The sequence below is a fragment of the Bos mutus genome, chromosome 7 (assembly GCF_027580195.1).
Source record: "Bos mutus isolate GX-2022 chromosome 7, NWIPB_WYAK_1.1, whole genome shotgun sequence".
NCBI lineage: Eukaryota > Metazoa > Chordata > Mammalia > Artiodactyla > Bovidae > Bos > Bos mutus.
In genome coordinates, this window is record NC_091623.1 from 105198657 (window position 1) to 105226253 (window position 27597).

Here is a 27597-nt window from a genome sequence, read left to right on the forward strand (position 1 = left end):
TGGGAGTGAAAAAAAGATTTGACCCCTATGGTGAGGAATTTGACAATATCTTTGAAAACTACAGCTGCATTTACCCTTTGACCCAGCAAATCCTAATTCTAAGGATTTCCTCCGAAGATTCACCTTCACACTGCAGAATAAGATAGACACATGGTTACTTATTATGACATTATTTTAATAGCCCCAAATTGAAAACAACTTCAAATCTCTTTTTGAGATTTGGGGAACTGTTGAACTTTGGCTTATTCACACACACTGTGGAGTACTTTACAACTGGAAAAAAAGAAAGGAATCTCTCTGTATTTACACGGCTAGACCTCCAGGATCATTTACATGATAAAAGCAAAGTGTAGCACCCTGTATAGAAAAGTGCTCTTCAAACTCAAATCCCCAGCTGAGGACAGAGAGTTTTTGCAAAGCCCACTGTACTGATTCTCTTCTAGCTCTCCCTGTACCTGGGGATATGGGCTGTGTGTGTGTGTGTGTTTCTGCACTTGCGTGTGCCCCCATGGTAAGTGGCAGGGACCTATTTACTACAGATCTCCTACAGGGACAAGCACTGTCCAGAGGGCGATTGGCCAGACCAGTGTTCCATTAGAGCAGCCTAGAGGAGTCATACAAATGTAATGTTGCAGAAAGACTTTTGGACTGGATTTCAACAGTATTAAGTTCTAATGTCAATTCTGCCCCCAACTGCCATGAAGACCTTTCTCCTTCCTTCCACCAAATACAACTGCTATTTGTATGTTCATTTTTTTTTGTATGTTCATTTTTATAATGCCCTTTCTACCACATGCCTTGAGAACCACATGAATAGTATGAAAAGGCAAAAAGATAGGACACTGCAAGATGAACTTCTCAGGTTGGTAGGTGCCCAAAATGCTACTGGAGATCAGTGGAGAAATAACTCCAGAAAGAATGAAGAAACAGAGCCAAAGCAAAAATAACACCCAGTTGTGGAGGTGATTGGTAATAGAAGCAAAGTCCGATGCTATAAAGAGCAATATTGCATAGGAACCTGGAATGTTAGGTCCATGAATCAAGGCAAACTGGAAGTGGTCAAACAGGAGATGGCAAGAGTGAACATCAACATTTTAGGAATCAGCGAACTAAAATGGACTGGAATGGGTGGATTTAACTCAGATGACCATTATATCTACTACTGTGGGAAAGAATCCCTTAGAAGAAATGCAGTAGCCATCATAGTCAACAAAAGAGTCCGAAATGCGCACTTGGATGCAATCTCAAAAACGACAAATAATCTCTGTTCATTTCCAAGGCAAACCATTCAATATCACGGTAACCTAAGTCTATGCCCTGAACAGTAATGCTGAAGAAGCTGACATTGAATGGTTCTATGAAGACCTACAAGACCTTCTGGAACTGACACCCAAAAAAGATGTCCTTTTCATTATAGGGGACTGGAATGCAAAAGTAGGAAGTCAAGAGCTACCTGGAGTAACAGGCAAATTTGGCCTTGGAGGACAAAATGAAGTAGGTCAAAGGCTAACAGAGTTTTGTTAAGAGAATGCGCTGGTCATAGCAAACACCCTCTTCCAACAACACAAGAGAAGACTCTACACATGGACATCACCAGACGGTCAACACCGAAATCAGATTGATTATATTCTTTGCAGCCAAAGATGGAGAAGCTCTATACTGTCAGCAAAAACAAGACTGGGAGCTAACTGTGGCTCAGATCATGAACTCCTTATGGCCAAATTCAAACTTAAATAGAAAAAATTAGGGAAAACCACTAGACCATTCAGGTGTGACCTAAATCAAATCCCTTACAAGTATACAGTGGAAGTGACAAATAGATTCAAAGGATTAGATCTGATAGAGCGCCTGAAGAAATATGGACAGAAGTTCGTCACATAGTATAGGAGGCAGTGATCAAGACCACTCCCAAGAAAAAGAAATGCAAAAAGGCAAAATGGCTGTCTGAGGAGGCCTTACAAATACCTGAGAAAAGAAGAGAAGTGAAAAGCAAAGGAGAAAAGGATAGATATACCCATTTGAATGCAGAGTTCCAAAGAACAGAAAGGAGAGATAAGAGAGCATTCCTCAGTGATCAGTGCAAAGAAATAGAGGAAAACAATAGAATGGGAAAGACAAGAGATCTTGTCAAGAAAATAAGACACACCAAGGGAACTTTTTATGCAAAGATGGGCACAATAAAGGACAGAAATGGTATGGACCTAGCCAAAGCAAAAGATATTAAGGAGAGGTGGCAAGAATACACAGAAGAACTATACAAAAAAGATCTTCATGACCCAGATAATCACCATGGTATGATCATTCACCTAGAACCAGACATCCTGGAATGTGAAGTCAAGTGGGCCTTAGGAAGCATCACTATGAACAAAGCTAGTGGAGGTGATGGAATTCCAGTTGAGCTATTTCAAATCCTAAAAGGTGATGCTGTGAAAGTGCTGCACTCAATATGCCAGCAAATTTGGAAAACTCATTAGTAGCCACAGGACTGGAAAAGGTCAGTTTTCATTCCAATCCCAAAGAAAGGCAATGCCAAAGAATGCTCAAACTACCACACAACTGCACTCATCTTACACGCTAGTAAAGTAATGCTCAAAATTCTCCAAGCCAACCTTCAACAGTACATGAACTGTGAACTTCCAGATGTTCAAGCTGGATTTGGAAAAGGCAGAGGAACCAGAGATCAAATTGCCAACATCCATTAGATTATCGAAAAAAGCAAGAGAGTTCCAGAAAAACAACTATTTCTGCTTTATTGACTATGCCAAAGCCTCTGACTGTGTGGATCACCACAAACTGTGGAAAATTCTTCAAGAGATGGCAATACCAGACCACCTAACCTGCCTCTTGAGAAATCTGTATGCAGGTCAGGAAGCAACAATTAGAACTGGACAGGGAACAACAGATTGGTTCCAAATAAGGAAAGGAGTACATCAAGGCTGTATATTGTCACCCTGCTTATTTAACTTATATGCAAAGTACATCATGAGAAACCCTGGGCTGGAAGAAGCACAAGCTGGAATCAAGATTGCTGGGAGAAATATCAATAACCTCAGATATGCAGATGACACCACCCTTATGGCAGAAAGTGAAGAACTAAGGAGCCTCTTGATGAAAGTGAAAGAGGAGAGTGAAAAAGTTGGCTTAAAGCTCAACATTCAGAAAACTAAGATCATGGCATCTGGTCCCATCATTTCATGGGAAATAGATGGGGAAACAGTGGAAACAGTGACAGACTTTATTTTGGGGGGCTCCAAAATCACTGCAAATGGTGACTGCAGCCATGAAATTAAAAGATGTTTGTTCCTTGGGAGAAAAGTTATGTCCAACCTAGACAGCATATTAAAAAGCAGAGACATTACTTTGTCAACAAAGGTCCATCTAGTCAAGGCTATGGTTTCTCCAGTAGTCATGTTTGGATGTGAGAGTTGGACCATAAAGAAAACTGAGCGCTGAAGAATTGATGCTTTTGAACTGTGGTGTTGGAGAAGACTCTTGAGAGTCCCTTGAACTGCAAGGAGATCCAACCAGTCCATCCTAAAGGAAATCAGTCCTAAATATTCATTTGAAGGACTGATGTTGAAGCTGAAACTCCAATACTTTGGCCACCTAATGCGAATAACTGACTCACTGGAAAAGACTGGGATTCTGGGAAAGATTGAAGGCAGGAGGATAAGGGGATGACAGAGGATGAGATGGTCGGATGGCATCACCGACTCAGTGGACATGAGTTTGAGTAGGCTCCGGGAGTTGGTGATGGACAGGGAGGCCTGGCGTGCCGCAGTCCGTGGGGTCACAGAGTCGGATATGACTGAGTCACTGAACTAAACTGAACTTCTACCACTAGAACATGAGTCCTGGAAGACCATAAATGATCTGTTTGCCTGCCTGTCAGAGTGCCTGGCATGTAGTAGGTTCTCAGTAGTATCTACTGAATGAATGACTAAATAACGAAATGGATGATGGACGTAAAGAACTTAGCATAGTGCCCAGGCGCAGTTGTCTTCAATCACAGGTGGTGGCAGCTTACTTAATGTTAGAATGGTGATGCCTGTAAGTTGTATGACTTTAGGCAGGTTGATTAAATCCCAAGTTGGTTTTCTCATCTGTGTTATGGATACAGTGTTGTTTTGAGTATTAATAAGATAACATAGGCAAATCACTCAGGATATGGTTTGGCACATAAAAGATAATTAGCAATGGTTATTACTAGAGAGAAACAGTGCAAAATAAATTGAAGAATCAGGCAAATCCCTAGATTAATGTTGAGATGCTTTAAAAGGCATTGTGCAGCCTCTCTTTGCAGCTTCCGCTGTCCTCTTACGTAGGCAGCCATTCATTCATTAAAATGTGCTGGTTGAACAGATACTATGCTGGGCACCGTGCCAGCTGCTAAGAGTAGTAGCAAAAAAATGAGTAATTAACGAGTCTGAGTTTCTTTTGGGGTGATGAAAATATTCTAAAACTGATTATGGTGGTGGTTACACACAGCTCTATGAATATACTAAAATTCATTGAATTGGATACTTGAAGTGGGTAAATGAATTGAATGGCATGTGAATAATATCTCCATAAAGCTGTTGTTGAAAAGACATGAACAGTAGATCTGTGTCTACCCTTTCCTATTTGGGCAGGTTATGGCACCTCTCTACTTCAAAATGGTAAAGAACCTGCCTGCAATGCAGGAAACTTGAAAGATATGGGTTTAGTCCCTGGGTCAGAAAGATCCCCTGGAGGAGGAAATGGCAATCTACTTCAGTATTCTTGCCTGGGAAATCCCACGGGTAGAGGAGCGTGGGGCTATACTCCATGGGGTCACGAAGAGTCAGACATGACTGAGCACACAGGGTGGAGGTCTGGAAAATAGGAATAATAAGCAAACCTAACTTGGAGAGTTTTGGTGAGAATTAAAAGAAAGAATGTAAAGTGCAGACTTAGAGTTGGGTATGTAACAAGAGAGCTCCATCAATGTTAGCTAACAGGATACCCATCATCTTTATTAATATGTAAATGCTAAAATAGAAATTACCCGAGTAGAGTGGGGAAAATTACCCTAGCAGTATGGGCTCTTAGCTCTACTGCATGGCTTGGCCGGGTCGGGGGTGGTGGGAGAGGTTGGGGAGGGGGGAGGGGATGGGGAGGAGTCAGTGAGGAGGTAAGGGAGGAGCAGATAACGTCTAGTCTGGGGAAGAATGGGCAACCCTGGAAGAGGGAACAGTGTGAGCAAGGGCATGGGGGTAATAGACCACAAAGTGATGGTAAGGAACTGCTGCTGCTGCTGCTAAGTCACTTCAGTCGTGTCCGACTCTGTGCGACCCCAGAGATGGCAGCCCACCAGGCTCCCCCATCCCTGGGTTTCTCTAGGCAAGACACTGGAGTGGGTTGCCATTTCCTTCTCCAATGCATGAAAGTGAAAAGTGAAAGTGAAGTCGCTCAGTCGTGTCCGACTCCCAGCGACCCCATGGACTGCAGCCTACCAGGCTCCTCAGTCCATGGGATTTTCCAGGCAAGAGTACTGGAGTGGGGTGCCATTGTAAGGAACTACTAGCAGTTTTACCCAGAGTTCAAGGCCAGCAGCTTGAACTCCATTGTGAAGACAATGGGGAGATCACCAGCGGGAAGTAACATGGCAAGCCTGTGTACCAGTATAGTCACTACAGTGGGAGTATGGACTTTTAAGAGATGCTGGACTGAAGAGATGCTCCACTGATGCTGGTGGAGGAGTTAGGCGACTACTGCAACAATTCAAGTGAGAGATGATAAACACTTTAACTTGGACTCTAAGACCACGGTATCAAGGCCAAGGCCCTTTTGATCATAAGGGACAGAGACTCACTCATAAATCCAAGGAAAGGCTACATATACATCAGGCAACCCCACAGAAGCCCTAGAGCAGGGATCTGGATCTGGACAGACATCCCAGAAATCTGGACTTGAACTAGGAAACCAGGAGCCAAGGCGGTTATCTTTCATGATTAACTCTTTCAGCATCTCTGCTCCTCTGTCTTCACTTTTAAAACTAATACACTTCTTGTGTTATTGATGGTTTCTGCTTTCCCATAACTTCTCCTTGTGTGTGCCCCAAGAGTAGTCTCCACCCCAATGCCACCTGAACTTCCATCTTCAGGGACCACAACCAGCTGCCTTCTTCTCTCTGTGCCACTTGTTTCCAATTCCCAAGACAAAATCTGAATGGCTATGCTCATCCTTTTGATTCAAGTCAGGCAAATCATGGTCCAAGGGCCTGCCAATAAGTGAGGCTGGTGCGCAAGGTAGAGAATTTGGCTATTTGAGATAGCAGAGCTCTGATCACAGATTCTTGCAGTCACCTGAAATATGTCTTATATAGTAGGCCTAGAGGAGAAGGGATACATTTAAAATTTATTAGGCAATAAAACCAGTGTTATTAGGTAATTGTACGAATGTGGGAGGTGAGCTGGAGTGGAGGCAGGGATGAATGACATCAGGATTTGGCCTCGGTAACTGGGCGATCTCTCAGCTCCACCTTCCTCTCTGGTGGTGGTGTCCTCAGGGTCTCAGGAAGCTTCTCCACTTGACTCAAAATCTCAGCAGAGAACGCATGATTATTCCAGGCTGGGAAATGTGAGGCACGTTTACCACGAGGATACTGGGAAGGGTATAGGGTAACAAGCGGAACAGTGCAGTACTCTGTTACTAGAAACAGCGGTGCGCTGTCCGGCCCTTAGCCTGAAGGGGGCGTGGCGGGGAGGGCCGTTCTCAGAACCCAGAGAGGAGGCCTGCCGGACAAGAGCTGTGGCCTTTAGCGGTTTACACAGCCAGCCTCTGCTGCTGCTGCTGCTACGTCGCTTCAGTCGTGTCCGACTCTGACATAACCCATAAGGAAGCTGGGGAAAGAAACATCCTTACCTGACTCTTCTCCCTCCCTTAGGTATCCTGCCCTGGCTCCCCAAGGGTTGCCGTAACAGGAAGATAGAGGGCAAGGAAGCCCACTGAGGTATGTTATACAGCCTCCTTGTTGGGGGGAGGGGGGACGGGGGGAGCAGGGGGAGGAACAAGGGTAAGACATCCAGTCCACTCTTCATCATGGGTCAGGAAGGAACCACTACTTCTTGACAAAAGTCACAAAATCTTAACGGGATTGTTTTGCTTTGCCTTGGGTAGGTCAGGAATCCATCCCTGGACCAATCACTGCAGTAGGAGCAGAGAGCGTACTCTGATTGGCTAAGCCAGAAGCTAAGGGTGGAGTCAGCTTTGATCCAACCTCCCAGCTGAGATGCAGAAAGGCAAATCCCCCAAGAATAATCAGGGTGTTGTTAACTGACCTGATAAAAAGAACAGATGTTCACTACTGCCCATAACGGAACTCATCGAGGACTTCTGATCAAGGGTGGGAGGTGGGGGTGGGATGTGGAGAGTGGTAGTGTTCCTGTTGGACAGATTAGGGGAAGAGACCAGTGTGCCCTGCTGAATGAGTGAGCCTGGCAGTAAAGGACAGAGCTGCCCCTCTCCATGCCCCAGTTCCCTAGCAGGGGCAAAAGCTAACATTCTGTGGCTCCAGTGCTCACCAGCAAGTTGTTAAGTAACAAGTTCAGCCTCTCATCAAGAGTGCAGATGTCACCGGTGAAGACCATCAAGTCTTCAAATATTTTTTTGACATGCACACACTGCTACATTTATTTACTTTTGGCTGTGCTGGGTCTTCTTTGCTGCATGAGGGCTTTCTCTAGTTGCAGAGAGTGGGGGCTGCTCTCTAGTTGCGGTGCACGGGCTTCTCATTGCCGTGGCTTCTCTTGTTGCAGAGCACAGGCTCTAGGTGCGTGGGCTTCAGTAGTTGCAGCATGTGGGCTTAGTTGTTCTATGGCATGTGGAATCTTCCTGCACCAGGGATCGAACCCATGTCTCCTGCATTGACAGGTGGATTCCTATCCACTGTGCCACCAGGGAAGTCCAAGACCACCAAGTCTTGTTTTCTGAAATCATTCCTTGCAGTTAAAGACCTCTCTGGACCCACTGAAGTTTGCTGGAAGGTGCCACCTAGTGGAACATCCTATGATGTGCCACTTAGACCAAAGGAAACCTTAGAAGAGTTTTAGAGCCAAAAGTCACGAGCACTGGTTTGCTCAAACTTGGTCACAGATTGGAATCACCTAGGAATAACTGATGGAGAAGGCACTGGCAACCCACTCCAGTACTCTCGCCTGGAAAATCCCATGGGCGGAGGAGCCTGGTAGGCTGCAGTCCATGGGGTTGCTAAGAGTCGGACACAACTGAGCGACTTCACTTTCACTTTTCACTTTCATGCATTGGAGAAGGAAATGGCAACCCACTCCAGTATTCTTGCCTGGAGAATCCCAGGGACGGGGGAGCCTGGTGGGCTGCCGTCTATGGGGTCGCACAGAGTTGGACACGACTGAAGCGACTTAGCAGCAGCAGCAGCAGGAATAACTGAGTCTTACCCTCAGAGGTTCTGACTTAATTGGTCTGGGGTGCACGGTGGGCATCCAGAGTTTACAAACATCCCCAGATGATTTTATATACAGCCAAAGTTAAGACCACTGGGTTATAGAATACCCAATCTTTTATTTTACAGAAACACCCACAGACAGTGACACTTCTCCAAGAGCCTCAGACTTCTAGGAAGCCCCTTCCCACTGCACCCCACCACATCTCTGTTTGTAATTTGTGCAACTTTCTTCTTTTATGCATAAATGAAAAGCAACTATAGAGGAAGCCCTGATATTTATTTTAGTGGCAGTGCTAGGAGGAGGATGGCTTCTTCTGCATCTGATATTTGCATCTGACCCTTCTAACTAATACTGTAAGATGTACCCACTCAATGACATAGGATATTTGCTCTTGAGATGTATGGCCTTCTCTTCTCTTTCAGATAATCGTATTCTGTTATACTTGAGGCACCTTCTACATCCACTGTCTTGATCCAATAGCATTCCTTTATAGTTGGCAGAATAGGTTTAATTGGCATCTCAGTGTGGAAATGACAAAGTAGGCTCCAAGCAAGAGACAGACAATTTTCTGTCTAGAGGTCATTTCAAATAGGCTTCCTACAAACTCTTTCTTTTTATTCAAACCAGGAGCTGAAATGCCACTAAATGCACACACTGGACTGAAGCACCATGTCTGGCTCCCCTTCTCCCATCCTACCCTGCAAGACTGAATCCCAGAATTTTAGAATTGAAAAACACCTTAACAAGCATCTGGTTCAAGTGCTTTATTTAATGCAGTCATATTCTGTATTTATTGAGACTGCTCTAATTCCTGCTACCACGCACACTCCTAGATCCATTCATGATAAATATGATGCTCAGAGAATTTGAGTGACAGGTGTGAAGCTGCAATGAGGGTAAGGGCAAAATCTGGACTGATCGAGGCTTATCAGAGCCATGTGGGGAAATTTCAACTGCAGGACTTGGGTTCTCTTGCTCTATATTTAGAAGTTTGAACTTGTTAAATGACCAGTCTGGTAGAGAGAGCAATTTGGGTTACTGACACCAAAATTAATAAATTTTCTGAGTGCAGGTTTTAAAGAGGTGAATGTTTGATTCATGGATTGATTCATTTCCCAAATGTTTGTGGAGAACCTTTTTGGGATCAGGTACTGCATCAGGCATTGAGGGTAAGCTGGAGAGCAAAACAAACAAACACAAGATTCTCCCTGTCCTCACGGGGCTCACAGTCCAGTGGAGGAGACAGGTATCAATCACCCTGTAACTGGAAATACTGCGACTCTTAAGGAAAGGCATTGCTAAGAGGTCACAGAACTGGGGAGCTTAGGCAGGTTTCTCTGAGAGTGTATGACGACCTTGACCATCTCGCAGAAGAGAAGGGGCAAGAAGTCTTCAGACTTGCACACACCAGAAGTCCAACAATCAGAATTTCCTGTGTTTTTCTGAGAGTCAAGGAGACCTCTCTCTCACTGGTTTGGAAATTATATTATGGAGTCACGACTATCCTCACTTCACCTACAAGGAATCGGAGGCTCAGAGTAGCTAAGGCCCTTGGCCAAGGTCAAACAGTGTTAGAAGTAGACTGGTTATCACACGAACACCTCCTGACTTGCTGATCCATTCCACTTTCACACACCCTTAGCTCAGCCTAGGCCAGACCAACCTGAGGGTAGAGCCCTTGACAAATGGGGTCAACCACGTTAAGAAAGCTAAGGTGAGGCCGTCAAGAAGGAAAGGTTTTTGTATCCTCATAAGGAAGGCTGATGGCCTGCACCTATCTTATCTCTCTTCCAACTGACCCTTCTTGCTGAAGGATGTCTGGGTATACTAAAAATCTACCTGTTGCTGATGACAAGTGGAAAACTGAAGAGTGAGCAAGACAATAAGCAAATCATAAAAATAAAGGAAAAAAGAAAAGAAAAGGAAGTTAAGATGGGAAGATAGGAGGAAAGAGAAGACACTAACCACTCATCAGATGTGTGCATTCAACCCTTTCTATGTGCCAGGCATGCAGTATGTGGGGATAGAGCAAGAATGAGCTATTGAAATCTCAGCCCCACACAGCTGATATTCTATTTGGAGAAGCTCAGTAATAAACAAGTCAACAAGCAAATACATAAAACTATCACTCAGAGGGATATGCACTATGACGAGAACGCAGCAAGATGTAAAGTAGAAGAGAACCATGTGCAGGTTGATGGTGAGGGAGGGTCTCTGTGAGGAGGGAGGTCTTTAAGCTGAGATCTGAAAGAGAGCAATGATGGGTGGAAGATCCAGGGAAAGAGAGGCAAGGGCTAGCTCAAAGCCTTTGCAGCTGGAATGAGCATAAAGCATTTAAGGACCAGAAGGAAGGTGGGTGTGGCTGGTTCGGAGTGAGTGACAAGGAGCATGATGGGTGAGATGGGAGAGGCTAGGCCTGGAGGTGGAGGTTTTTGCCATATAGCCAAAATCCTGTTCACCCTTCCTCAGTGTACCTCTGGATGCTGAACCTTTACTTCAACCACAGCTACTAGTCACATTAGACCAGGGTCTGTGGTAAGCCCTTTGTGCAAATTATCTCCTTTAGTGCCCATAATAGCACAGGAAAATCTGCTTGGTGTTATGTGGCAGCCTGGATAAGGGGGAAGTTTGAGAGAGAATGGATACATGTATATGTATGGCTGAGTGCCTATGCTGCCCTCCTGAAACTATCTCAGCGTTGTTAATTGATTATACCAAGATATGAAATTAAAAGTTAAAAAAAAATTTTAGTTTTATTTTTAAAATTTTATTGAAGTATAGTTGATTTACAATGTGTTAATTTCTGCTGTAAGCAAAGTGACTCAGTTATACATATATATATTATTTTTCATATTCTTTTCCATTTTGGTTTATCACAGGATACTGAATATATAATAGTCCCCTTTGCTATACAGTAGGATCTCTTTGTTTATCCATCCTATATATACAAGTTTGCATCTGCTAATCCCAAACTCCCAAGCCTTCCTTTTCCCACCCCACCTCCCCCTCAGCAACCATAAGTCTGTTCTCTTTGTCTGTGTGTCTGTTTCTGCTTTGAAAATATGTTCATTTGTGCTGTATTTTAGATTCCACATATAAGTGACATCATATGGTATTTGTCTCTTTCTTATTTCACTTTGTATGATAATCTCTAGGTCCATCCACATTGCTGCAAATGGCGTTATTTTGTTCTTTTTTATGGCTGAGTAATATTCTATTGTATGCATGTACCACATCTTCCTTACCTGCCGGAAGCCAGCATGAGGAGCTCTGCCCGTGGCAAAGGTCCTGAGGAAGGAGGCTCGGCATACGCAAAGGCGGGATCGAGCCTCAGGAGTCCCCCTGGAAATTCTCGAGCATCTACCCCCAAAACCAGAGTCTGCCTACTTTCTGCTTTGTGCTCTCACCTACACCTCTGACTTTACGGGGGGCTGTCCCCCACTACCTCTCTCTGAAAAAAGAGTTAACTTACAGCTTCAGTTAATAATTCCTGGGTGTGACAGTGTTTCGGCCTACAAACTCCTTTGGAAGTCCTCTAGCCTGCCTGAATAGGTTTTTCCGGCCACATGTGATTGTTCAGAGCCTCCCAGTTGTGAGAGGCATGAGATGTTCTAAACTGTCTAAATACAGATTCCTTTGAGCAGTTAAAAGATTGATTAGAAATTGTATTGGTGAAGGGTTTTTCACTTGTTGGGCCAATGTTTGCTGATAAGTTTCCATATCCCTTACCTACTGTGTCCCTGGCAGTGTATTGATTAATATAATCGGTGTAAGTAGTAGCTTTAAGTTTGTAACCTTGGACCCTTGAGTTAATTCTTTTTCTTGTTATAGCCCACCACACCTTTGCCCTGTAGGAATGCAACTTTATCTAATGCTTTTGGAGGGTGACGCCTGACTAATCACCTTTAGAGAAAAATAAGTTTTCTGAAGAAAGGGTCTTAAAATGTTAACAGGCCTCCAGGCCAGAAGATGATGCAAATAACGTAAACTTTTGCATATGATAAGTTTGCAGGAAGAAAGCCTGGCTTACTGCATGACTCTACCCCTTCCCCCATTATCCTCTATGCGTAACTTAAGGTATAAAAACTACTTTGAAAAATAAAGTGCGGGCCTTGTTCACCGAAACTTGATCTCCCCATGTCGTTTTTTCTCTCACCTTCTGGCTGAATTATTCAGCCTCTTTTCTCCACTGAATTTCCTCACTGAGCTATCCTTACTCTATTACTCTTTATATCCTTAATTAACGTTTAATTAAGCAATTGTTTCCTGATCCTCGCCGACGACGCCGTCCCGCTTCGAATTCCCTGGATCCACCGGGGCTGAACCCCGGCACTAACCCACTCATCTGTCTATGGACATTTAGATTGTTTCCATGACTTGGCTATTGTAAATAGTGCTGCTATGAACATAGGGGTGCATGTATCTTTTCAAATTATAGTTTTGTCTGGGTATGAAAGCAACATTTCTTGTTCAATTTCAGTTGATGACTTGATCAGTTTCCCCAGGAAAAGAGCCTTAGCTCCTGTGCCGCTCACATGTCTCCAGTGGTATTGTCTTGGTGAGTGTGATAAAGCCCTGAGAGGATCACCACCCTCACCCGCAGGCTCACCACCCAGGCCTGGCATGTCTTACATTGTGCTCAAAGAGTCCTGAAATTAGAGCTGGGTTTGTGGGCTAGAGTTTCTAGTGAGGGCTAATCCAGCTGATGTGAAGCTTTGATCAACAAGTCCCTCAGATAAAACATAAGAAACAGCTTAAATCCAATTTTGTGCAGACTCCTTCTGGGAGCTAGAAGGGATGGGGAAGAGAGAGACACTGAAGATTCTCCCATCCATGACCTCAGGTGCTATACTTCACTCAGCTGGTGATTAGGCACCCCACTCCAGTACTCTTGCCTGGAGAATCCTATGGACGGAGGAGCCTGGTAGGCTGCAGTCCATGGGGTCATGAAGAGTCGGACACTTACTGAGTGACTTCACTTTCACTTTTCACTTTCATGCACTGGAGAAGGAAATGGCAACCCACTTCAGTGTTCTTGCTAGGAGAATCCCAGGGACGGCGGAGCCTGGTGGGCTGCCGTCTGTGGGGTCGCACAGAGTCGGACACGACTGAAGCGACTTAGCAGCAGCAGCAGCAGCAACTGTGTTGCAGGCCTGAAGTAGCCACAGCTCAGTTCCCTGTGGTTGAGCAGGAATAAGAGCTGAAATCCAGGTGCCCTGTCTCTGCTAGCTCTGCTATGACCAGGGCAGAGATGAGCACCCTTTAGGCAAATTCCTCTACTTGGCAGGAGCACTCATTTTCTGATTCACAAAAAGAGAAGTATGTGCTAGTAGAGGCAGGGCATAACGTAGAAGGACAAAAACTTACGAAGTTCTTTCTTGCTTGAAGCTTAACATTCTAGTTAGGGAAATGAAAAATGATACCTGTTCTAAAGCAAAATCAAGCGAAAGGAGATGATGGAGCCACTTTCTGATATTTTAGATCAGCTAGTGAGGGAAGCTCGCTCTAAAGAACATTTGATTTGTTCCCTAAGAGACGGGAGGGAGAGAACCATGTGCAAAGGTTTAGAGGAAAAGAAGCAATGGCCCAGCAATTTTGCAAAGGCCCTGAGACCATTATCAACTTGGTGCATTTGAGGAATACATTTGCATTTATTTATTTGAGGAATGAATTTGCATTTGAGGCAAATTCATAAGACCAGTGTAACTAGAAGGGAAAGAGAGTGCAAAACCTCAAAGTCAGGCCAAATTACGGAGCGCCTCATGGGTTTCTAGCATTGTGCTGGGTGCTGTAGAGGTGCTTAAGTGTTGCAACATTGTGTTTTCCTCAATGGAAAAAACACAAAAATTTCCTTTTGTTTCCCAAAAGGAAATTCCACTTTTGTCAAAGAGAGAGGATGGAAATCCAATTATAGAAACACTGAACATCAGCTGCAGTGTAAAACCCACAGGGCGATTCAGAGCAGCATTGTTCACCATTGCCCACCCTTAGATGAATAGAAAAGCAAAATATGTGTATATGTACAATAGAATATTATTCAAACTAAAAAGAAAGGTGAAATTCTGACACATGCTACAGCGTGGATGAATCTTGAAAACATTATGATAAGTGAAATAAGCCAGACACGAAAAGTCAAATATGGTATGATTCCACTTATATGGAGTACCTGCTGCTACCGCTAAGTCGCTTCAGTCGTGTCCGACTCTGTGCGACCCCATAGATGGCAGCCCACCAGGCTCCCCCGTCCCTGGGATTCTCCAGGCAAGAACACTGGAGTGGGTTGCCATTTCCTTCTCCAATGCATGAAAGTGAAAAGTGAAAATGAAGTCACTCAGTCGTGTCTGACTCTTAGCAACCCCATGGACTGCAGCCTACCAGGCTCCTCCGTCCATGGGATTTTCCAGGCAAAAGTACCTAGAACAGGCAAATTCATAAAGACAGAAAATAGAGTGGTGGGTGGTTACCAGGGGTTGAGGGGAGCAGGGTGAAGGATGGAAATTGGGGAGTTAGTGTTCAGTGGATACAGAGTTTCAGGTTGGGAAGATGAAAATGTTCCAGAAATGGATGGAAGTGATGGCTGCAAAACAATGTGAATGTATTTAATGCCACTGAACGGTTAAAATGGTATATTTTATATTATGTATATTTTTACCTCAATAAACAAGGGCAATAAATATTAAAAATCACCAGGTAGCTTAAAAAATATATAAATACTATTAAAATATAATCTTCCCTTGAAAAATTCCTTGAAGGATTGTAAACCTTGCCTGTGACAATCCCTGGGTTTGGTGCCTTTCCTCTTTGAAAGAAGGGCTGGGGATGGTTTTTTTATTATCTGTTTAGTTTTTCTTTTTAATAGTTATTGTGATATTCAAGATTCCTCTTTCTTCTTGAGTTGTGTTTGGTAATGTATGTTTTCTGGGAAAAATATTGTCATCTAAGTCTTCATATTTATTTGGCATAAATGTAATTTGTAACATTTTCTTACTATTTTACAATTACAATTGTGATCGTTTTCATTTGGGAAAAAAACAGAAGTCATAGGGCTAGGATCTAGTGAAGGAAGAGTGGGTATTCCAGACAGAGGGAACAGCAAGTGCAAAAGCCAAGTGGCAGGAACATGCCTGAGGCACTCTGAGGAAGAGCAAGAAGGTCCATGGGCTGGGGGCACAAGCGAGAGTAGAGGGTGGGGGTCGCACAGAGTCGGACACGACTGAAGCAACTTAGCAGCAGCAGCAGGTCAGAGGGTTCATATGGTCCCTCATAAGGTCCCTGTAGGACCTTATAGCTCCTTCCAGAAATCCAGTGGAAGTTGGGAAGCCATTAGAAGGATCTGAGCAGAGTGTTGATCTATCTACCTGATTTTTGTTAAATCAGGATCATTCTGGCTGCATCCTTCTTTAATCTGAATCTCACTTGCAAACAAGAATAAGAAAAGCACTTAACTCACAGAGTAACTGTGAGGAGTAAAGGCGGTAATGTTTGCTGAGGGTTTAACACAGTGACTGGCATCGAGTAAGCATTTCAGTATAAGGTAAGCAGTACTGTGACAAGACCAAAGACAGCAGCCCCCTGACGAGAAGTTTTGAAGGACTTCATGGAGGAGGTGGCTGTTCAACTAAACACAGAAGGAGGGACAAGGTTTCCACCGACATAGATGAAGAAGAGGAGCAGGCTTTCTGGGGGGAAGGAACTGCGTGGTCCACAACACATGAAGGAAAATAACCAGCAGCTGGCAGGCAGGACAGAGAGGAGAGAATGTTTGATGAGCTCTAGCAGATCAGAGCTGAGAAGGCGATGGCACCCCACTCCAGTACTCTTGCCTGGAAAATCCCATGGACTGAGGAGCCTGGTAGGCTGCAGTTCATGGGGTCGCCAAGAGTCAGACACGACTTCACTTTCGCTTTCACTTTTCACTTTCATGCATTGGAGAAGGAAATGGCCCCACTACAGGGTTCTTGACTGGAGAATCTCAGGGACGGGGGAGCTTGGTGGGCTGCTGTCTATAGGGTCGCACAGAGTCAGACACGACTGAAGCGACTTCGCAGCAGCAGCAGGTCAGAGAGGCATGTGGCTCTACAGCCTAGGTGATGGGAGTTTTGAAGGTTTCCTAGCAAGTGTTAAGATCTGAGCTATGATTGCAGAAAACCGAATGCCCATCGCCCAGCCTGGAGCTGGAAGAACCGAGAGGCAGGAGTTGTCAGGACGCCGGTCCAAGGCCGGGGCGGGGGAAGGGGCGTTGCTAGCCACTAACTAGGCACAGGGTCTGCGACTGGGCTGGGACCCGGAGGATCAAGAGAACGCATGTACCGGGGCGGGGGGTGTTAAAAAGGAAGGCAACCAAGAGGACGCGTCGTCCCTGGGCAGCAGAGAGGAAGCAATTTATTAATAAACGAAGAGCACTGTAGGAGCCACAGGCATCACCGTCGGAGTCCCGCTCCTCGGCCGGCAGGCTGCAGCGCTGAGGCGGCCCGACTTCCTGAGTCCTTACCACAGCTATAGGCACATTCGCTCATCTAATGAAAATACGTGTTTAATGTTTTAGCCCCCAGACGTCAGAGCTACAGAATCTGTTTTCATTTCTTCCCCGTGCCTAGCACAGTTTGCCGAGGAGCTGAACAGGGGATAGGAACCCACAAAAGGTTTGGAGAAAGGGCTCACTCGGTGAGCTGACAGCCCAGAGTGCGACTGGAGGGCATTCCAAGTCCAAGGAGGCTGATCTCGCGTGAGGAGAGGTCCTGCAGAGACGCTGCGGTCACCTCCCCGCCGGTGTGCAGGGACCACAGACAGGTGGGGGGGGGGGGGGTGAGGCTGCACTCCCCAGTCTACAGATGGCATTCACACCTACCACCGGGAACTCGGGGGGAAGAAAACCAGGGTGCACAGAACCTTGCGCTTGCAGCGCAGCGGCGGCCCCATTTCCCGCCTGGGAATACCGAGGCCGGGGGGCAAAGGAGGTCCGCAGGTCCTCAGGGCCGAGCCTCGGAGTCGGACGCCACAGCACCACTCCCAGGAGTGGAGTGTCCGGACTCCAGTGCCATTTGCATATCCCCCCGGCCCGAAAACTCTCGGCTGGAGTCCGGAGCTGAGGTGGCCGGGCGGGACTTTGGGGGTCCCCAGGAGCGCTTCCTACAGCGCGCACCAGTTAGCGCCCAACTCGCCAACTCCGGGACTTTTGCAAAGCTCCCGCGGGCGGGGGAGCCGCCGAGGAGCGGGCCGCACCATCGCGGTCCGAGAGGGGGGGAGCGGGCCGCCCTGGGCCAGTCGCCCCCGGGCGAAAGGGAAAGAGCAGCGAGAAGCCGCGGCCCAGGGCTCACGGCTTTCGGCAGCAGGCACTGAAGAGGCCGAGACGGGACATGCGGCTCGGGGAGGCTCGCGGGAGGCGGTGTCGGCGGAGCACCCCCACCCCGCGGCGGCGACGCGGTGGCGGAGCCCGGCTCCCCGGCCGGCGAGCGGCGGAAGTGCCGCGGAGTTGGAGCGGGGCCGGCGCCGCGGTCGCTTCTCTTCGCAGAGCTGCTGCCGCCGCCGGGCGGACGGGCGGACGCGCGGAGCTGGGGGCGGCGCAGCGGGGCCGGCGGGGCGCGGCGGGGCTGACCGGCCCCGATGAGGCGGAAGGAGAAGCGGCTTCTGCAGGCGGTGGCGCTGGTCCTGGCGGCCCTCGTCCTTCTGCCCAACGTAGGGCTCTGGGCGCTGTACCGCGAGCGGCAGCCCGACGGCACCCCCGGGGGATCCGGAGCAGCGGCGGCCGCGGCCGCCGGACAGGTGAGTCCCCAGTTGCCATGGAGTTGGAAACACGCTCTCCCTGATTTCCCTTCCAGCCTTCGGTTGGTTCCTTCCTTCGCCGTCCGCTGTCTCCTCAGAGTCAGCGCCAGAGACTCCTCTGTTCTTCCCATTGTTTTAGATGGGAAAATTGAGGCTCAGAGAAGGGCAGGGATTGTCCCCGCTATTCAGAAACCGAACCAGAACTACAAACCAGGACTCCTGATGCCCATAGGTCACCATCCTCTTTTCTGTTCCATTTCTCACCTCTTCAGCATCTCTCCCTTTTGGAAGATCCTGTCTGCATCCCCGTATCCCAGGATGGCACCTTCTTCTGGAGGTGCCAGTCCTTCTGTTTGGTGTCCAGGTCTTTTCTGTCCCCCGCCCCCCACCTGCTGATCCAAGTGTTTCCTACTCAGGTCAGCCCCTTTCTTGTTTACTCATGTGCCCAAAGAAATCTCTGGACCTCCTTCCTCTCCACAGTATTCACCCTCCCAGCCTTCTTTCTTTCCCAGATCCTGTGGATTCCTTGGAAGATGCAAAGATCATGCTCTCCTTGGAGCTTCAGGCCCTGGAGGATGGGGGTGTTTGAGCTCCTGCTCTTTGAGGGACCTGCTGCCTTTGACTTTCTGGGCGTCCAGAAGTGGGAGCTATGGTGGGAGGACCCCCCAAATTCCTCAGAAGCTATTTGTGCTCAGGGCCCTGAGCATGGAACATCAGATGCCTTCCCTGTCCCTTCTCAGAGTACTACCTGTGGCCCCTTCTGAACTTGTCCAGGCTGATAGGTGTGGTGTTTTTTGTAGCCAAGACTGGGATTTTAATTATTTTTGCCTCCTCTGAACTCAGTTATGTACGTGTGTGTGTGTGTGTGTGTGTGTGTGTGTGTGTGTGAGAGAGAGAGAGAGAGAGAGAGAGAGAGAGAGAGAGACGAGTACATATAGACTGATAGCAAAAACTCTGTCACATCACTCCTACTCTCAGCTCCTGGCTCAGTAGGTGCCAATCAGGATATATATGCGTGAACTGTTTCACACAGTGGGACATTGCAGTTTTTCTTGTGGGATTTGTTTTGTCCCATGGCAAGTAGATAATTTTGCATCAGGGTTGAACTTGACTGATGGTTGGCAGACAGGGGAAGAGACTGACTTTGGATGGTTTGCCCTTATCTTCCCAGGTTCAGGCTGCTGTCTTATGTACAGAGGGCTCTTTATGACAGGGCTGACCAATTTGAGGGCAGCCTGTCGTTTTGGTAATTGTTGCAAACCATCCTGGAGGACCTGGTTACTCCTTCTGGGAGATCTTCCTGTTTGGAAGCCAAAGCCCCAACTCCCTTCCTAAACCCCCAGTTCAAACCCTGACAACTGACTTAGACCCCTCTCTCTTAAATTCTGTATCCGTATGGGTTTTTCCTGCGTGAAATCTGTTCCCACCCTGGAGCAGCATCAGGGGCAGGAGGTCAGGGTTCTGTCCTCAGCTTTACTATTAACTTGCTGTGTGTATCTTTGACCACCTCCCATCTCCCTACTCGAGCTCCCCTTTCTCCATCTGTGAAATGTGGTCTCTGGTCCAGTGATACCTACCATAAGTGAGTCAGTGTGGAGGACAACAACCACTTCTATTTTCCTTTCCTGAGGCAGGAGCCCTTTGTAGCATCCCTGGCTGTGAGGGCTCCATCCTGGACACAGCCCCAGATCAAGGGGGCATTGTCCTGCCCAAGTGCAAACTCTCCTTTGGAATAGCTGTAACCAGTTCTAAAATAGCTCCTGACATTCTGCTTCTGCCCAGAGAAAGCCCTCGTATTTCATCTGCTGTGGATGCCAGAGACGTCCTGATTTTCATTTTCTATAGACCCAGATGTGTAGAGAGAAGGTCAAGGTTAACTGCCGGTTTGGCCTGAGCTTTCAAAGTAAATTACTCTCTTGCACAAGAGGGGATTGATGGAGTAAGGCAGCCTTTGGGGCAGAGAGAGGGGAGCAACAGCTGGGCGCTGCTTGGAGCTCGTAACTGAAATGGACAGAAAGACTTATCTAGGAAGGTATAGTTCTGTTCGTTTCTTTTGCTTTAGAATATCATGAAGCGGGAGAGAAGCCAGAAGTGGAAAAGGGGTTTGGTGGTGATGGTACGTGGTAGCAACTAATGATCTTTGCTTTAGAGGAAATAGTGTGTCTCCTGGGAGCAGCAGAATGGAGCTGTTTCCCGAACGACCAGCTCTTCTAGGTGCTATAGGATTCGGCATTCGTCTGCTGCCTTTCAGGAACACTCTGCCAAGTTTCCACACAGCCCCTTTGTGTTTCACTCTCCTGCAGATGCACAGTGCTCGGCTTGGCCCCCAGTCCCTTTAAATGTCAGCTGGCCTCGAGAGAGGAGGCTGACTTCTCACAGCACTGAGGTTCCATCTCACATCCCAGAGGGCTGGAACGTGCACAGACCACGTCAGGCTGCTATCTGGGGAATCTGGCATCTGGAGCACACACAGCTTCTTTCAACAGAGCTGACCAGTTCTGAGCTCAGCTTGTCACTCTTATAATTGCTGAGAATCATCCCAGAGCACCTCACTGATCTTTCAGGTACAAATAACTACAGAGGCTGTGGAGGGAAGTCAGACAACGGACTTTACCCAAATGAAAACTGTATTCCTTGTGGGTTTGGGGGAAGTTTCTCTGATAGTAACATACCCACTGTTTTAGTCCTTTAACTCTTTGATTTCTCCACTGGATTAAAGAATACAGGATTTTGAACTCAGAGGGTTTATCATCTGCTAGAATGTAAGTCTCCGTAACTCATACTTGCTTATGCTGGGTGTACCACTGGAGCCGGGTAGGGCAATGAATTTGTAAAGGACACAAAATGCTTCAAGGATTTGAGCATTCCTTTGGTCAGACAGCTGGCTTCTTGGAAAGTTGCAAAACCAAGCAAGAAAAGTCAGTCTTGAAGCCATCTTCATTTTAATTTGGGGGTGCCTCTCCTTCCTAGTCCCAGTCTGTTTAACATCTTGGTTTAATTCTCTGGTCTGTTTCACATTCCAGGCTTGGGAGCTGGCTATTAAAAACCTGTGTTAAAGAAATATGATGCAGTTCCTCCCCATTTCTGAGCCTTAATCTCTTATGAAAATGACTTCATTGGATAATAGCAGCTTGCAGTAGAAGTTGGGATAATGGAATACCAATGGGATAAGAAGGTGGGATAATGGAATACCAATGACTTTAATTTTCAAATATCAAGAATTTTTCCTTATTGTGCAGAGCTGAACTTTATTCTTAGAACATCCAGAAATCAAAACTTCCTTCCTCCCCCCACCCCCTTTTTTTGGCTTCCTGGTGGCAGAGTCTTACCCATCAGGAAGTGAAGGACCCTAGAAATGTCACCAGGGAATGACTTACTTCCCACAGAGGGGCTGGGATCCTTTAGATTGCTAATCCCTTCTCAGTCTGCTTGTCCAGTTGAAATTTGATGCTGCTGGGGAAGGGTTGTTGATTTACCTGAGCAAATCTGACTTCCTGCATTCCTTTATCATCCTAGGCTTGCAGGTTCCCAAGGAGCCCAGCGGAGGAAGGTCTGGGAACAGAGGCCTGGGTTTTACTTGAGTCTCTTGCCCTAAACTCACTATGTGATCTCAGGAAAGTGGTTTAACCTCTCTGGGCCTTAGATTCTCCATCTGTGAAGTGAGGGCTTAGATTCAGAAGAGGAAAGGTCAATGTGTGTCAGAAGAGCATTTCCCCTTCCCTGGCCAGGGCAGACATTGCTAATCAGTCTCTTTTCCTCAAAGCCCAGACTGTGCCTCAGCTGTTTCTAAATGCTGCTATTTAAGTGGAGTTAATGGCATGTTGAATCTCATCTGCAATGGAGGGGATAGATACTTTATTAGGTCTTTCCCAACTCCAGTGTCCTGGGGTTCTGTGAGTTTGTTTGGAAGCTTATATTGGAAAGACCTGGTTAGTAGAAGCGTGTTTAAATAGGCAACTGTATCTAACTTGTGATGAGGTCACTGCTTTAGGGACATGTTCATACTCTAATGCCTTCTCTCAGACTGTGTTCAACCTTTAATCTGTTGGCTCCAGTGACACGATAACAAATAATGGAATCAGGAATGAAAAAGCAGAGGCCCATTTAAAGGATAACCATCTTGCTTGCTAATTGTACCTTGTCCACGGTCAGCTCTTACACAGAGATGGCATCAGGATCTCATCACTGAAAAAATGCCCTGAAGCAAACTTGGCAGCCAGAAGTATGTCCATGGCAGCTGAATGATCATGAGGGTGTTTGCAGTGGGCTCTGAATTTTGCATATATCTGACTCTATGCCATGTATGGGGATTCCCAGGTGGCGCAGTGGTACAGAATCTGCCTGCCAATGCGGGAGACAGAAGACTCCGATTTGATCCCTGGGTCAGGAAGATCCCCTGCAGGAGGAAATGGCAACCCACTCCAGTATTCTTGCCTGGTAAATTCCACGGATGGAAGAGCCTGGCAGGCCACAGTCCACGGAGTTGCAACGAGTCGGACATGACTGAGCACACACACACACAGGCGACATACGTGTCAGAGTCAGCAAGGGAAGAGCTGATGCCCCCAGGAGATCACAGAGATCTGCTTCACAGAGAACCTCTGTCCTCATGCCCAGGGAAGGAGGTAGCCTATACATCTCTGAGTTCCTGTGGCTAAGGAGTGCTTCATGACCTCCCCTCCCAGAAATGTCTTAGAGTAGAAACCACATCCTCTTCTCACATATAGCTAAAGCCTTGGCACTTGGAAAACAGTCAGAACGTGTTTGCTAAATGATCTACGCATGTCAGAGCAGGAAGGGTGCCACAGAAGTTATCTAGTCCAAGCCCCGCCTATTGTAGGTACGGAAACAGGCCTGGGAGAGGGGCTGTCAGTTGCGAGAGGGAGGGATGCAGACGGAGCCCAGTTCTTCTCCGAGTTCTTTTCTAGTTCACCAAGCTTATTTTTCCCCTTGACAAGGAAACATTTTTTTCTTAATACTTGATCCTTCTCTACGATAATATCCCTCTTGAGCCAAGATTATCAGTCTCAGTTTTGGAGGCCAGTACTTATTGAGACCGATAATCTGCTGGAACTTGCTGGGTTGTAAGTGTTTGTTTTTGTTTTTTGCAAATCTATTTTTGTAAATTGTCTTCCTGAATTTTTGCAGTTTTAAAGGAAGTGAAAAATATTAAATATGAAGGTGGCAGTGGGATCCAGCAGGGCAGTAGAGGAGTTAAAAGGATACGTAGCATGTGGCACCATTAGTGCTCCCGTGGCAGGCAGAGCCAGTCTGTGTTTAAGAGCCATGTCAGGCTCTGTCAGTTGAAGTTAACAGAATGAATTAAGTCACGTGGGCTGAACCAAGTAAGGACCTATACTGCTCTTTGCAGTATAGTATCAGCACTTTGCAACTCTGTGGACTGTAGCCCTCCAGGCTCCTCCATCCATGGGATTCTCCAGGCAGGAATACTGGAGTGGGTTGCCATTTCCTCCTCCAGGGGATCTTCCCGATCCAGGGATGGAACCCATGTCTCCAGTGTTTCCTGTATTGGCAGGCGGGTGGGTTTTTTACCACTAGCGCCACTTAATGGAATATATTAATTCCTGTCATTGCAGTGGACTTCAGGTGTGGTGTGATCTAGAGGTTCACATTCTAGACTGAGCCCCTAAGGTAGCAAAGAAATGGTTGTAGCTCTATCTGATCTCATGTCCACACCTAGATCCTAGAAGAGAGAGAGTCTGTCTCTTCTGGTAGCATCTTTATAAGAGAGTAGAAACTTGTTTCCTGTACACTCTAGCAAGACTCCTTAGGTGTTATTGGCTCAATTTGGATGTAACCATGCACACTTGTCAGGAGGAAGGGCTCTGCTGAAGGACCTAACCTACTCTGGAGCTAGGGATGGGGCCAGGCCACTCCAATCACAGGAGGAGCAGTGTCTGGGGACAAGAATCTGGATCCTCTTGTGGGGAGGAGGGGAAATAAAATCTAGGGATGAAGCCAACAATTGTCAACTCCAGAATCCTGCTGACACAGTGTCCCAGGCAGTCACTACTGGGGCATCAGATTTGGGCCTCGAGGCAGAACCTCTTTGCCATCTTGGACTCAGTTCTGGCTACTGAACCTGCAGTCTGGAGGTCCCTGTTCTCATCCCAGCCCTGCCACCCCTGGCTGAGACATTCCCTCTGCGGGTCTCAGTGTCTTCCTGGGAAAAGCTCGGGCGCAAATGCTTCCAGCATAATTTAAGTAGAGGGTTAAGACGAGGAGCAGTTAAAAGCTGCCTTTATTTCATCTTATGAGTTCTGCAGCCGCCTGCCTTTCCCCTCACAGAGCTATCCCTCTCCCTCATCCCCCTGCCCCCCATTAAAAGGCAGTTCATTGAAAATTTCTCTCAAGCTGAAAAAGAACTTCTGTCTCTTCAGCTTCCACTTTTTTTTCTGCCTGGCCCTTCTTAGCTGGAGGAGGCGGAGTGTTCATACTTTGAAAGCTAGAGGAAGCTAAACAATTCCGCTTGCTGTGATGGGTGGGTGTGTATTTATGACTGTGTAGCTTTCTCTCCATGTGTCTCTCTCCTCTCTCTTATCTTTGGATGGTTCCTGTTTGCTGCCCTCTGCTGAGTATAGACAGTAGAGAGAAGGGGAAAAGCAGGCCCATTTTTTTCTTCCCTTGGGTTCTGAGAGAATTCTGAGCTTCATATGCTAAATTGTCTTCAGATTTCTCAGATGGTAGAAACTACAGTATGAAATGACACCAACAACACGGTGATGATGTGGATGATAATGAAGATAATAATGTTAATGATAATGATTAACAGCAGCCACTGTTTGTTTAGCACTCATTCTGCTAGATGTTAGACTAATAAACCCTTTACCTGTACATCCTGTTAAGTACTCACAATTATAAACAGGTGGGAACCAGTGAAGGCATGGAGGCTCACAGAGGTACAGATATTTGTCCAAGGATGCACAGCCTGTGGTTGTTGAACTGGTATTTGAGCCCATGAGTCTCTAACCCAGAGCTGAGGCCAATCAGAGGCCCTGCTTTCCATGCCACCCCTCCACCCCGAGATCTGTGCAGACGGGAGAGACCATGGCTCTCAGACTGAACTTCCTTGGTGGCGGAGGATGAGCCCACAAGGTCACTTGGTGACCTTGAAGAGGAGCCTTCACCCTACCCTGCTGAAGCCCCAGTGGCAAAGTGACTCCCTAGTGCCCCTGGATTGAGATTCTGTGGGGCAGTGTGTAGGGCTCTAGTTTTGGAGCTGCACTTCCTGATTCAGATCCCTACCCTTAGGCAAATCACTGGACCTCCGTGCCAGGGATTCTTGGCCTGTGCAGTGGGCATCATGTTAACTGTATAGGGGTGGGCATTCTGAGGGTTGGATGAGTCACCGCAGGTGGAGCCCTGAGCACCAGGCCTGATACAGAAAGCACTCAGTGAACGTGGTGCTGCTGCTACTTGTGGCCAGTGCCTGGCTCAGAGTAGGGGTCCATTCTTTGTAGCCTCCTGTGGCAGAAGTAGGGAGGATGCTTACATTGTCATTGTGTGGAAGGTGGATAGGTGGTCGGCCTCATGGCACAGACTTCACCAGTGGAGGAGGGCCAGATATATCTCTAATTATTATTTAGGGGTGGGAGAGGTCATGCATGCACAGGCTGCTCTGTGTACCCCACTGCCTGACTCTTTAGAATCTGAAGTAATCATTGGCTGTGCCCACCTACTTCCTCATTTGGGAGAGAATACAGATCCTCTGCATCCATCTAGGTGATATTAGCCACTTCCAGGAAGCATTCTTTGGCTACTCCAGCCACCAGGAGTCACTCACCCTGCCTTAGTTCCTCTGAGCCTTGGCATTCTCTGCCCACTTAGACCCAGAGGCCCTTCCAGGAAGGCATGGTCTTGTCTGTCTGTCTGCTTCTCCCTTCCTGCCCCTGTCCATGTGTTCCATGAGCCTCTGGACCTCCATGTACCTGCTCCCTTGCCTTTGACACCATTCTTCCCTGCCACCTGGCCCCTAAACCCGACTCACCCCTGCTGGGACAGCTTTAGGAAGCAAGTCTCTCCTCTGAGCCCCTTATGAAAGTGTATCATGCAGTGTAGTCAGCGTTTTTGATCTGTCCAAACCATCTGCTCCTGAAAGCAGGAGCAAGCCTCCATTCTAGTCACCCTCTCTTGATTGCCCTAAGTATTTGCTGAGGGACTGAGGAGCAGGCAGGTGAGTGAGTGATGTGTGCATGCTAGGTGACTGCTGGCCAGGTCCAGGAAGCCTGGCCTCAGAGAACGGGTCTTTTGCAACTGCAGGGCGCTTCAGCATCCCCTAGGAGCCTGTTAACAGTGGAGGCTCCAGGGCCCATGCCCAAGGAGCCTGCTTGAGCCTGTCTGGGGTGGGCCAAGGAGCCTGTATTCAGTAGATCCTGCTGAGAGTAGAACAGGGAAATCTCTCCGCCCACATCCCCAGCTTGTCAGCACCCCCAGAAGGTGGACCTTGCCTTCCTTCCCAGGTGCTCACTCCTCTCCTCCCAGGAATGCTTTGAACAGCTATTCCTGGGGAGTGCATTTATCTGCACTTTCTCTGAGTTGCCAGCCGGTTCTCCCTGAGGGACTCTGGTGTCTGTTAATAGTGGCACAGTGTCAAATGCAGACAGCTCAGAGTCCGGGATTGGCATTCGGGATGAGCCATGCATTTTGCAAATCACTTTGCAGTGAGGGGCAAGGACTCTCTGGGGCACTAATGCTCCACTTTCCATTCGTGCCTGTGATCTGCTGCCCTTCCAGGATGGGTGCTCTGCCATCCTGCTGTGGGGATGGGGTGAGATGCCCACAAAGGGGGCAGGTACTAAACTCAGGGCCTTCTTGGGGAAGGGTCGCATCATGGAGACCCTCAGGGACTCTCCCTTGGTCTGGAGACAGCATGCAGTTGTGAACCAGCCCCCTGATTCCCAGACCCTGCTCTCCTTGCTCCTAAAATGAGCACAACCAGCACCGCTTCCTCATGTCATGAGCAGAGAGGTTCCGTGACACGTCCGGGGCCACAGAGCTGGGAAGTGATGGAAACAGGATCCAGACCAGGTGTCTCCCCGGAGCAGAGCAGAGCACACAGCCCGAGGCTTCTTCCTGCTGCCTCGTCACCCAGTGGACCTCTGACCCTGGGTGACTCCATCCTCTTCTCCAGACCTGAGGAGGCCACAGAGGGAGGTTATCGTGAGAGCCCCATGAGTCTGGTTCTTGGGTCTCGTGTTGGCTCTGGAATGCTCTTCCGTGAGCTGGCTGCCTCCGTGCAGGGTTGCAGCAGGTCCCACAGCTACCTGGGAGCCTCACTCCTGGGCAGCTTCCCTAGAAGCCTAGTTAACCAGGGTTGTGTGTTTGGGCTGGTCTGCCTCCTGGAGGAGGAGAGGCCAGGGCCGTGGAGCAG

At 47.5% G+C, this 27597-nt stretch overlaps 1 protein-coding gene across 1 annotated transcript in view; it reads left to right on the forward strand.

The window, feature by feature from the left end:
• Positions 1 to 17913: 17913 nt before the first annotated feature.
• Positions 17914 to 27597, forward strand: part of GALNT10 (polypeptide N-acetylgalactosaminyltransferase 10) — a 229646-nt gene continuing 219962 nt past the window's right edge. The window contains exon 1 of the mRNA XM_070374662.1: positions 17914 to 18206. Within this exon, the coding sequence (XP_070230763.1) occupies positions 18048 to 18206 (159 nt within the window). The 5' untranslated portion in view covers positions 17914 to 18047. The remainder of the gene's footprint in view (positions 18207 to 27597) is intronic.